This window comes from Varroa destructor, unplaced genomic scaffold, assembly GCF_002443255.2.
Source record: "Varroa destructor unplaced genomic scaffold, Vdes_3.0 BEIS01000005.1, whole genome shotgun sequence".
Classification (NCBI taxonomy): Eukaryota; Metazoa; Arthropoda; class Arachnida; order Mesostigmata; family Varroidae; genus Varroa; species Varroa destructor.
Window position 1 is genome coordinate 39,075,248 of NW_019211458.1, and position 13,470 is coordinate 39,088,717.

Sequence of the window (13,470 nt, forward strand, 5' to 3'; positions counted from 1 at the left end):
AAGAGCCAATCGAAGCGGACGAGATCTGTTCGCCGGGCTGGATCGCCGCGCCGACGTTGTTATCTATGGGAATCGGAGCGTTTAGGAGGCTTGCAAAGCTTCCTTATTGAGGCTATGCCCAATTTCCCGAGATCCACTGCAATCGTATGGGTAGGGGATATAAGCGTTAGCCGGCAGAGAATGAGGTCGCGAGGGAGACATCTGCTCGATGCAGTGTTACAAACGTTAGTGTATTAAAACGTTAAGCACTGTAAACTCTAGAAACAAAGATATAAAACAAAAAGGTAATCGTACAATTTGATAATCTGTAGAATTCCTTTGGAATTGTTCAGGGTATATATATACCAACGACATTTTATTATTAATGGGAACGTGAAAGATGATACATGGATGAACGAATCATGACCTCTATCCTACAAATTTTAGAACAATGGACGCAAACAATTGTCCTAAAATTAAAAAGCTAGCGCCTCTGATATTGCTGCTTTTTAATTAAAGGCATTATTTCTGCTACAGTGAAACTCTGAGCGTTGCGAACCCCAAACTTCACTTAGCAAGCCTGATCAAATTGAGCCCAGTATGCTCAAACTAGCTATTGCTCCTGTTACTCATATCACTAACTAAATGTTTGACCCGATGCTAATATTAAGTAAAAATCAATGTTGGTAGCGTTATGCAAGGCGTAAGCCACCTGTCTGATGATGAATATTCATGAATTAGAACCATTACCATTTGATTATTTCCAACGCTAGTTCCGTATGTCATATGTTAAGTGGTAATATATGAAACAATACGTACAATGTACGAAGTTAAGAGCATAACTTTAAAAAAAAAAAAAGCGTTCAAAATTAATGACTATGACCGACCAACGAGACCTTTTTCTCTACACCGCTTTATTCTAAATAGAACTGCATACTAGATACAACTATCTAGTACTACGAGCGTTTGGTATGAGCAGGCTATATCAAAAGATGCCTCTAAGCTTTCTAGAACATGCACGTGTGGTTAGTTACTAGATGTGTATAGGTTTACTGTACCCGTAACGTAAAAATCTCATCGTCATTATTAAACATGACACGATTTCAGTGATTTATTCAGCAACATTTACTTGTCATTTCTGCGCCTATGTATACTGTGCTCTAATCTAAAACGGTAATTGGAACAGCCTATCTTCGCAGGCTCATAAGCCATCGTCCAACTCGCGAGTTCCGAGTGAGGCCGTCTGCCGTTGTATGTGTTCAAGGCGTTTGTTTGTGTGAGTATGTATCTGTCGCGGTGTCGACATCGGCCAGGGTCTGCTCAGCTGGAACTGGTCGCTTTCTGCAGCTGGCAGACCAATTTCCCTCGTGGCAAGAGAATGACACTCTCGCGTTCATCTTGAGTCGTGCGATTAGCTCGCCAGGCCTTACTTCCTTTATTTTCGTCCGGCCACTGACTCGAAGTTAGTCGTTTATGTACGCTCGGTGGGACCGAGGACCTTCCTCCCCTGAACATACATTGCAATCAGCATCCAAATAGCTCGATAGGATTGTAGCAAATATGCATGACAATCCATACTTTCACTGTGACAGTTATTAACAGATCCTAGGTACCGGTCGGTAGCCATGCTGTATGTATGCTGGAATATGGGGCTTGCTTGAATAACAAAAATCGTTGCAATTTCTAACGAACGGATGAAGCTACCCGTTCACAGTTGTTTTCACTCATCCTCGCACTTTTCTTCCTTCGTACTTTCCGCAGCAGAGACGGCAGAAGTAACATCGGAGCTTGTCATTTACGTTGGGCAACAAGGTCTTGTACTCTTACAAGAACGTCTAGAATTATGCGTCTCGGAAAATTAATCGGGAACTATTTTTCTCTAGTCTGTGTCTTTTCTTGACATGACGTTCCGTTGTATGTGTAGCTTTGAAACGACCGAGTCAGAAATCCGCTTTAGACGCATCTTTGATTCGGTCGTTTTTCCGATCCTAATTAAATAGGCCTATATACATAGTGGGTGAATTGTTTACGATCTGTGGTTTATTCAAAGTCAACACAAAGCATATAATTTCATGTAATACATCGTAGTTAAATACGTTTACGTATAACAATACTTCATTAGTTTAAACGGGTAAAAAAACCTTCTATTGGGTTGACAGTGTCAATTAATTGGTATCTTTCTTATCTAGCTAATTGATCTATTATTTTTGTTCACATCATGAAATCCTTGCGCTTACAACGCAGTTGCCTTTTGAGAAAAAAAGAACCCAGCCTGCAGGTTTTATCCAGTTTACAAGCAGCCCAGGACTTTCTCGCAGTGTCCCAGGGCGTTTGCAGAGGTGCGTCTCTTTTCTCTGGAGTACATCGCTTGCAGCGGTCTCTGTGGACCGTTGCTGAATGGAGGGACGCGACATAAAATCGTTGTCGTTACCAGACCGATGCTACAATCGTGGCGGGCAGAAGTTGGCGGCAACAGCTTCCGGAGATCCGCTGTGAGCCCACTGAGAACGTGACCGGCATAGGGCTATTCGCAACATCCCGCTGAACGAAACCTTTAGACCTATGTGTGGGTGTGCGTAAAGACAGACAGGGAGGATAAGGGTGAACTGGGCGGTCTGGATATGTGTGCGAAGCAACGGGTCCTCTCGATGGAGTGTCTGCAGCACAGCGAAGCAGTGCACCGCTAGTAACGTCTTAGCGTTTCTTTTTTTTTTGTTGTAATTTCCCAATCAAGACGAGGGACATGCCATCCATGCTTCTTGATAACAGTCTCTCTACGGTTCATCGGGTATCATCGCGGCCACGGCCTCGTTGTCATCGCATCACTGTACTCTGTGCTATATAGTAGTTGACACAGAGGTACATAGACCCTCCATACAAATACATAGCTGAAATATTATGATATACGTTGTTATTGTCTGAGGTGATCGGTGCAATGGCTGCGTGTACTGTGACATCAAACGAATCGACAGTGGCGTGTGTTCTTGAATTTTGATTCAACATATCGCACCATAATATTGTTGCGCGTATGTCATGATTAAGCTCTTCAATTGGATTTCGGCTTATCGATTAGTCACAAAACGCGGTAGGGTTAATCGCGAGAAGATTCTCCCTTTCATTTTCTAGAGAGAGAAAAGTCATTCGTGGCGAGGAATTGTCTCCTCGTTGAAGCCAACAAATAGCTATCACTAAGAAAGACCCTGTCTAGCGTTTCCGGCTGACAAGCAGGGGGCTGTCATGCAATGTCCACGGTTGGTTGAGGACGTTCTAGATGAAACTCTTCAAGAGAGGGAAGCAAATCGATGTGGTTTACGACCTCGGTTTCTCGGTGTCTCAGGATCAGCAGAAGGGCAACCATCCCACGGCTACGAAGACAGCTCAGACAAGCACATAGCAGACACATACAGATACGCGCACCCTCAAATTCAGCTAGGAATCGGGAAGCCAAGGAGGACCCTTTGGCGATTCGTGGATAGAGTCGCCTCGAAACGCTGAACGACCCCACGACTTGAGAGTTAGTATTTGGCTGTGTGAGCCAGGCTCTCTAGCAAGTCGGCAGTGAAGAATACGAGAGCGGACGGCTGTTAGGGTAGTCCGGGGAGTTGACTATATTTATGTGTCCATACGTCTACGAAGCGTGCGGTTGGAGGTCTGCTCCCCTTCGGCGCGATCTTCAGACGAGGGCCATTGAGGAGAGTGAACCTCTGTGTGGCTTTACGTTCCTTTGGTTGGTTCGAAGACACCAAGTGTCTGAGGTAATATTTGACCACCTGCATCGGAAGCAACCCCTCGAAACCACTTGGTGATGCGGATGCTCTGATAACAATCGTTGTACACCGAGTTCGATCCAGGCTAGCCGGTTGTTAAGCTCGCGAGAAGATGCAAAAGGTTCCATTGCTGAACGTAAACATTCATCGACTCACGTGCGTTTCGCAGGATATAGCCTCTCTGGAGCAGTCGACATCTGAACTTCCTATCTATCGGAGTACTTCTGTCCTGCTAGAAGCGACCACTTGCTATTCTCCCATAGGTCTCTATATAACAAGTTCCGTAAAAGTTCATCACAGGACATTTGAATACATCGTGATTAGGGTACCAAAATATCGTTCTGCAATATTGTTATGTGAGGTAAATGCTAGCAAGTATCAAGGAAAAATCAATGTAAATTTTTCTATGTATGATATATTGTTTATATCATATATATATATATATATATATATAAATCTTATTTCGAGCATTTGATATTTTAAAAATTAATATTTAGACGAGCTCCAAATACCACGGCCGGCGGAATGTAGAATTTTTATTGTTTACTAAATTCGTGCTAATTAATTATTATATGATGACACACGTGTAGCGAGATATAAATGCTTTCACCATTTAAATACAGGTACCCTATATTTAGCGTACTAGTAGTATCCTGACCTAATGAAAAGAATAACCGAAGCTCGGTTTCAAAAAGAAAGTTTTACTATATTTGCGGCGCCTATGATGCCGAGCCTCACAGGCGCGCCAAACTTCGCGCTCAGGCACTGCGGATCCGTATGCGACTTTATCTTTACTCAGATCTCCGTCCCCTTTGCTGTAATTTTAATATATATTAGAAAAAGGAAAAGGTCACGGAGATTTGGCAGCAGTAACGTTCCTCGCCTTCAGTAAAAGATGACCATACCTGATCTGTAGGGGATACGGTACGGGATCAAAGGGATACGGCAGAGCTTTGAGTTGGCTTGATTTCAACGTTAGCTATGGCGATGCGCGTTTATAAGAGAATTAGAAAGTGTGAGGAAGTCGGACCTTACTACATTAACACAGTTACTGGTAACGAAGCCGACACCAGCTCTAATAAGTACCTGAGATTTCCATCGATATACAGGGAACCTTCCTCCCCGGCCAGCCGGCACTCTCTCCTACCCAATATTGTGCCTCTCTTAGTCGTGTCGTGTATGGTAGGTAAATTGTGAAAGAGAGGCTGACTTTACCGCATTCTAGTAATGGATCTCTGATATTTCCTCGACTAAGGATCAGCATCATGAAGCATTTAATAATTTCGGGTAACATCTACTTAACCCAGCAATAAGCTCCGTTTCAATCGGTGTAGCACATCAACACAGCGTTAACAACACTGGCTACTGTAATGGTATCTCATTGATTTCTGAGTGCTATTTTTCCAATTGCTCTAGGACATACTTGGCCTAGCAAAGGCGACTGAGGAGTCTAATTGAAAATGCATTTGTACACTATCACAATCCGGCGTATGTTACGACAGTGATTATTGATGTGTTCTAAATATGTTAAGTATTATTTGTTGCCTTTGTGGTATTACCGTCTAGTAGTAGTTCCGGGATCATCGAGGTGGAAAACGAATCCCACGAGAAGACGGTTGTTTCAAAGAGACGTTCATATTGTTGATAAACGATTCAAAATATGTCATCCTCTTGCTATTACTATTGCCTTCTATCTGAGTTTGCTCAAACGACACACATTTGTTATTTCTATTTAGCTATCGGTCTACTCACGTACAAATTTTTGGGATCTCTTCCACGTAGTTATGCGCACCCGTGTTCAATACTGATTATCTCCCTGACGACTAGACAATCACTCCACATAATCGATGGATTTACGATGTGGGGTTAACCTTACGTCCTTTTCGCCTGACGGATGACGCGGTTATGGGGCAATGTTACCGTTGTCTGCTTAAGGCATCCTGAAGCTCGCGACTAGCAATAATCTCCGTTAATAGGACTCTATACTTCTTTCGCTTCATTGATAGTCTATTTCCTTAGTAGCGGAAGGCCCTACCTAACTTTGGGAAAGGTCATTTTCGCGACGTTGCCACCAGCCGTAGTGGTATGACTTTGTGACTGAGTATCTTGGTCGGCACAGCTGAGCATGCTAGGCTCTGCAGAGGTTATCAGGGGATGCTAAGACACTTATACACACCGGGGCTCAAGCCATCCTTGACACGACGGCCAACACACTTTGGCGTTATGCTATGCCAGAGGCCGACAGCGAAGGTAAGATGGCGTTGCGGCAACGCCAACAGGGCATGGCATCGTAGCTCGGCGCAGCGTCATCCCTGCCAGGACAAGAGTGCGCGGAGCATAGAAGGATTACTATACGTCAGCCGGCTCGTGATGGGTGTGCGGTACAGGTCTTGGGTTCTGGCTGCGAGGCGAAACGAAGCCGTGGGAAGCAAAGGCTAAAAAGGGGGCGCCGATGCTGCGGAATCTGAGGAAGAAGGGCGTTGTCTACAGCGTGTAAGGAACAGACGAGAAAGAAAAAGGGAATGGGCGAACGAGGGCCGTACGCTGTATGGAATAGCAAGAGACGGGGAACAAGAGTAGATGCAGACACAGGGAAGAAAGTCGAACGAGACTCCGGCGAAGTGCGTAGGCGACATGGGGGTTTGTAGTCGTTGTGAAGATGCTACTCTTTGCTATGCGCAACGACATTAGCGTTAGCAAAGTGACACATCTCCCGTGGAGTTGTGCGTAAGGCTCGCTCGTCAGCGGATGTGCACATAGAGAATTCATAGTGAAGCTGGAACAACGTGACTGAATATTATTTGATGTACTCCGGATTATGTGATGAGTGGATGCATGAATTTAATATCGGTACTAATAAAAACACTTGCATCGCATGTTTACAAAGCACTATGGCAGTCTGTAGACGAACGTGCCAATATTTGTTCGTTGCCGGTATCATCAAGTGATCAGATATGTTACTGGCCATAAAAAATTAAAGCTAGAATTGTCAATACTATCTGATTTTAGCCTTAAAGTTGCATGCTAGAGCTGTCTATACAACTCCTTAATTAACGCGATATGCCGGTAGTAGAGCGCCCCGGCAAAGATGCCAACATCGGGATAATCAGGCAGCCGAAAGGGATCTTGGAGTATCGCGGGGGAAACGCGCCGGCCCGAAGGTATTATTAAGGAAGGTAAAACAGGACAACACGAAAGTAGCAAATAGTCGCTCGGGCATCGGTGACATGTCTGCCTACAGCAGAACGACAGCTCGTGCCAAGTGGAGGGTGCACTGCGGTGAGGAATGGGTTATAGACTAACACGTGGAAAATTCCAAGAGTATATTACTGCATTTTAATTACCCTCGAGGGGCTTGTCACTTACAGCAACTACATAGCTGTTTGAAGAATTTGAAGAAGTACTAAAAACGCGAAAAAAGGTCATTCTTCATCAGCGATAGAGCTTTCCAATCGAGTAAATGATAAAATTTGTTTTAATATATGAATTGATAACGTAAGACAAAAGTGTGTTGGCTGGTTAAATGGCTGTTTCTATCGAAAGTCATTTGTGCACCAGAAAGCATCACAAACTTTTAACTTCAACATGAAGATTATTTCGATAATTTCTTTTACAGCCTAAATTCCTATTTTAACCTAGTTTTTCGTTTAAACGAATTCGTGATGCGTTTATTCATACCTAAAGCTATAAACATATAATATTGTCAGTCATTCAGCGGTAACTACAATAGTGACTATTATAATGAACTAGCTGACGGCTACGATGCGCTTTATTTTCCAGGTGCTCGGAGTCTCCAACGTCAACCTTCATTTGCTGAGCCCATTTCGAACGTGACCGTTGCAGCTGGGAGAACGGTCACGTTGTCCTGTGTAGTCGACAATCTGGGAACTTACAAGGTAAAACGAAGTAAACTATATCACAGTGTCTCTATTGAAAAGAAGCCAGACATTCTGTTAGAAATCGTTGCACTTATTTTCCGGTTGCTGCTTCGGCACAACGCGATCGTATCTATCCCGCTTAATAGCCATTTGCGGGATAAGGGCCATAAGTACCTAAACTTGAACATGCTAATGTCCAATGTACAGTATTATAAATTCACTCAAAGCGTGACAGCAAACACATGCCAGTTATAATCGCGCAAAAATACATTAAAAATAACTACACAGGACCCGGCTATCTGGAATAAATTGCTTGTTTAAATTTTCGCGCCACCCGATGAGACCCTGCGATAGTCATTTATCTTGACGAAAAGCGTAAGGTCTTTCTCACACGGAAGTAAAATTTTATTATAACCTGATGCTAGCTCGAGTTTTTCACTAAAATTAAGTAAGCTTGTGTATTTTGTGCGTTTTTTTCACATAAGCGTGCATTAGGTAAAGTAAACTCAATTACTCGGGCACTCTGAGAATCTTGCAGAATGTTTACGGGAACCAAAAGCTCGGTAAAGATCAAGTAAACAGGCATGTGATAGGAGTCCATCAAGAACGATCTTTGTTGTGGAGGGCTTATTATAGCGATTACGGGCGAGATCATGGAAAGGACGAGATAACCCGTGCTAGCCGACTTCAGAATCACCATACAATAGCCAGCAGAAACGATAGAGATTTCAATTGATTAAGGCCAGTCGATTTTGAAGAACTATTTAGGCGTCAGGCGACTTACTCAAAGGCACAACCTAAGCGAGATGATTATTATCAATCTGAAACAAATACCTCAGTAGTTTTAAAGCGGAGTGGTATTATTAATGGTTACTATGAATGACGACATTTTGAGAATGCTTTCATATTCTCTGTCTAACAGCAGTTGCTTCTTAAGGCCTACATGTTCGTTTTTATCTGTTGTTGCTGTTACTATTCCGTGGCGTCTGTTTCATCGCGCCAAACTTGAAACGTATAACCAAGTATAATACATGCAAGGCCAGGATATTTCGGAAGATTCCTCTTCGCCCTTAAGCTGTGCCTGAATCAGCTTGTTATAGATCGAATTGTTGAAGCAAGAAAGAATATTCGGCAAACTTAGCTATCACCTCGTACGCTCCTCTCTCTATATCTGCTGTTGATGCTTATGCGCCACCACCGTCCATCTTTATATTTAGCAGGGATAGTTTAACCGCGCTTGCTGGCTGGTTCATGCTTGCCGCTGATACGTTCATCTTTGCTACGTTTCACTGTGTTCGTTTGGCAGCTCGTTCGCCCGTTTTTCGCTCTACTCCGGCAACGAGCGTCACGGTACTTGATGTGTTTTTGCTGAGGTTCTTATAGCTTTTGTCTTCTCAGAAATTCATACCCTATTCAATCGAGCGTCGGCGGCGATTCTTGCGTAGTTTGTTATGGCCAAAGTGGTCGTGTCGACAAAGGCCGTGGCTGTATTGAGCCCCTGATCCGCCTTACGGCCACTAACGCTACGACTGCTATAGAGGAAAACCCACGTGGAAGATATAGAGGAATCCAGGATCTGGATGGAAAGCTAGAGTAAAGTTGCACTGGCTGATCTGCCTACTATGCTATTGAGCAAGACTTCTATCTATAATACATGTAGATAGAATGTGTGACTATATAGGCTTCGGGTTTTTTCAGAAACATTTAGATAAGGATCCGACGGCCCAAATGACGTTGAATACAGTATACAAATTACACGTGCACATAAGGGATGTTGTTTGGCCTGTTTGGCAAATTGAGCCTATGTTTATAAAGTATTGAAATTATTTTCTATTTATATTTAGTATGATTGCAGTACAGAACTATATATACTGTAAAACAGAACGTTGTTGCAGTACAATATAATCGTGCACACTTATTTTAAGCAGCTGAAGTAAGTAAGGACTGACGTGATTTTGAATTCAAGTCAATTTATTCGTCTACTAAAACTTCTACCAGCGCTGTGAGGGATTACAGGCTTGGAATCAGGTGAGGCTTCGTAACAAGGCACTATACGTACGTGGTTCTCGGGAAACCTTCTTCGGCAAAATGTCCCTGCAAGCAGTTGCTAAGCGACTGTAAAAGAAACTCTTGTTTAAGAAGGCAGTTGTAACGGGTTTATGTAGACGGAGTCACGTAAACGTATCATGCTGATACAGTGGAATTTTAAGAACATGTGTGAGACAAAGTCGTGCGATGCGGTGTGCTTAATGTGGTTCCACGATGAAGTTTCGAAAACATGACTTGATTTGAAATTGACGGTAGATACACTTCGATCCTACAGTAGACATTCGAGAAATAATCAAGAAAGCACCTTGTAGAGTTCTTATACTCTCCACAGGACTACCACAGTAGAGCTTCATACCCAACAAGCTATTGAGCCAATGCTACATCGACGGTCCTTATAACAAGCAATTGAGAGTCAACTATAAAAATGTATCAATACCAAACCTAACCTATGAAATTTTCAGTGATTTTACTTGATCATTTTCAGTACAGATATCGATGCTGAATCGGCAGTATATATCTGCCCTTTTGTAATTGTATATATATACTTAATGTTTTCTTCGGTAAGAGTATATTTTCGGCGTATATTTTTTGTAAGAGTATGCGCGATCGATATAAAGCTGTTACAAGCATTGATACCGAGATGGACTGCTTTCTGTTACAAGCCATTTTTCTTCAAAATGGACAACAGATGTCGACATCTTTTACGATCCAGTCTCTATACTATCTATATGCAAATATAACTATAATTTGAGATCTGCATCCAAAATTGATGATTAAGAGGTTGCTACTTAAGTTACTATGTACTAACACGATGTTCTTCCTTTTAAACGATTGCCTTTTAAATATCAATATGGCGGGAAAAAATTGGGTTTTTTTCTATTCGCGAAAAAGATGTGATTTACCCAGTCTAAATGCAATTCTGTTTAGCATAATATAGACATCCTACGCTAGATCGATTACACGGATTCTATTGATTTGTATCCTTCCTGCCAAAGGTCGTCATGCCAATGATTTATTCCCGTGGAACGATTCCCCTCCAATCAACGAAATGTTGCATCCGTAAAAGTACGGTTGATCTTGCTGTTTCTCAAAGCAAAATGTGTATAAGGACTGTAAATTGTATAAAGCATTATTATTTTGTTATTATTACTCTTACATTAAATTTTATCTAAATTTCCTTCTTGCTAGATACATGACTCCGAGCGTGTAAGACAAATGGTATTATATCGCTGTCGAATACAACACTGTTCTCTTCTGTCTCTGTTTCCTTACTGAGCTACATATATATATCGTTGGTCTTGTATAGTCATCTTTCAGCTAGAAGTATTTGACAGATATTCTTCAAACGAATAATTAACATTCTCATGGAAAGCCTAACTCGATTTGTCCGCTGCCATTTGTAAATAGAATTATATAATCAAGTCATATTCTTTTGTGCCAATATTATCTTCCTTGCTTGAACCGCTATACACTTACACCGCCAATCTCGCGATCTGTTCGTAGCTCAATCTGTTCGTAAAAGCGCCTGACGCGCCTCTACCTGTCACCCATTCATCACAGTCGATCGTGACGGACTGCGAGACGGTCGTGCCATATCGGACCGGTTTACAAAAGTCTGGAAGTGTTCCAGAAGGAGAGGAAAGTAGCGGGACCTATTATTTATCATTGCAATTTGCTGCTAGGTGAAATCATTCGGGTCCGTAAGGGGCGATATTACGGCCTTTTTAGGTGCGTACCGCGACGCTGTCGGACGAGCGTACGTGTCTCATTAACTGTTTGATTCGAGTGACTGGCCACACGCCTAGATAAACGTAGTGTACGCTAACGGCGGGTATGAACTAAACAAAAAAAAACTAAGCGAGCGGGCACTCCGAAGCGAGAAAGAGACGCTCGAAAAACACTACTATATAACGCGCGATCGACGTCTCAGCGAGATCTTGGTTCGCTTTAAACGCCCGAAATAGTCATGGCGTATCGGTGGACGATACAAGATAGACTCATGTTTGAGCGGTCTATAGGTCTATGAGAGATTTTGAAATGTCGGTGCTGCGGGTTTAGATTTATAGGATAGAATAACGTAGTGAGACAATCTGCGTTGTAAAACACAAATGCAATAACAACGGCGGCAGCAAGGCGGGGAACAATGTAGGCTTTATCATCATTAGGCTATGATTTATTTAGTCGTTTGCGAACGCTTAAACTAAGATTCACAGTATATTAAAAAAATTCGCAAAGCTAAATTGGCGTCACTGTATGTTTTAACGGAGCCATAGCTGACCTTGTCATATATTGACATATGCTCATTGCATATGGTCTTGCATGTACCACATGCGCGATTATATACAGTAATTATGTACGAGTTAAACTTCATTACGTTCAACAGTATTCTCGAATGTCAAATAAGAAGGTCTTTAGATGTGTATTTATTTACATAGAGCTGAAATCAGCAAGCGAAGGAACTACACTGATCAACTGAGGGCTGAAAACTTGGCGCAACATACATGCCCAATTGCAACATGTGCTTCACTTCGAATAGACATGTTTAGCCTGTCAAGTAGGCCTTTCGTGATTTGTATTCTAGTTCATCAACGCTGATATCACCGGAACTTGATTAGAAAAGGTCCTGCGGCCACTTTTTCAGTACAATTAATTCGGCATAGCCTGCGTTTAATAATAGGCAAACTACATTATAGTTTGCCCGCTTTCAAAATCGTACGATACGCTTGTACTATTCTGGAATCTCTACCGTAATGCTCAGGCATGACAGTCCAGTGTACAATGTGTAATTTTTGAAAAAACTGCCATATTCGGTGGGCAAACGTTTCAGCCATTACCATTTGTACGCATATCGCTTCGATATTCAAAACGGACAAGTCCGCGTCCCCGTTTCCTATATCGACAGCTTTCTTTTTCTCGCTTATTTTAGATCCTCATTCTCTATTTTTCCATTGCGGTTCCCGTACTACTCCCATAGCGACGGTGTGTGACGGCTCTCGTGATGCCTTTCGTTGCAGTGGTACGCACAATGTACACGAAAAGGAGGACCGGTCTTCGCCAGCCCCTGCTATCGATACTAGACGAACATGACTGCACAAAAGACTGAAGCTACAATAACATCAGCAACAGCACTAGGACTCAAGTAAACTGAGTGTCAGCGAGCGACGTGACCAGAACGAAAGGGAAAAATCCTTGAGAAGAAACGTCCGACAATGGCTGCACCAGCAAGGAACACAACGAGCCTGGTGGCCTGGACTAGTAGCAGTAGTGGAAACGAAAGGAAACTTTACAAAAAGGCGATTGAAACGACAGTCAATATTTAAATAATTCGCTGTTGTCGCTGTCAAAAAGATTGCATCATCGCCCACATCATCAATACCATCATCATTTCTGAAGAAGAAGAAGATGCAGCATCACCCCATGCTGATAACCGTTGCCGCCAGTTTGCCTAGCAGCAAGTTCAGTTGTCGCCAGGACAACAGTAGCGCACCAACTCCTGTTTGCTCCTCCTCGCCCAACACCCGCCTGGGCTGTCTGTATAGCTCCAAAGCGTTTCCTTCGTAGATGCACGTTGATCATCTTGGGCTTTCATTGCCACTACTAGGGGACCCGTTGTCGACTCGAAGCGGCCTGGCTAGCTGAATGAATAATACAAGAGGGCTAAAAAGGGGGCACTGGTGTTCGTACTCGAAGCGAGAATGAAGTGTTTCCCTTTGAGAATGACGAGAGGATACACGACAGGCAGAATCGGCTAGAGTTGAGATGAAAGTCTAGGCTGAACGGGAAAAACTGGGATGGAA

The 13,470-nt window shown here is 42.9% G+C and overlaps 1 protein-coding gene across 1 annotated transcript in view; it reads left to right on the forward strand.

Annotated features, from left to right (window-relative positions):
- The window catches only part of LOC111251731 (neurotrimin-like), a 103,472-nt gene that overhangs the window by 54,266 nt on the left and 35,736 nt on the right, over positions 1-13,470 (forward strand). The window contains exon 2 of the mRNA XM_022808638.2: positions 7,527-7,642. Within this exon, the coding sequence (XP_022664373.1) occupies positions 7,527-7,642 (116 nt within the window). The remainder of the gene's footprint in view (positions 1-7,526; positions 7,643-13,470) is intronic.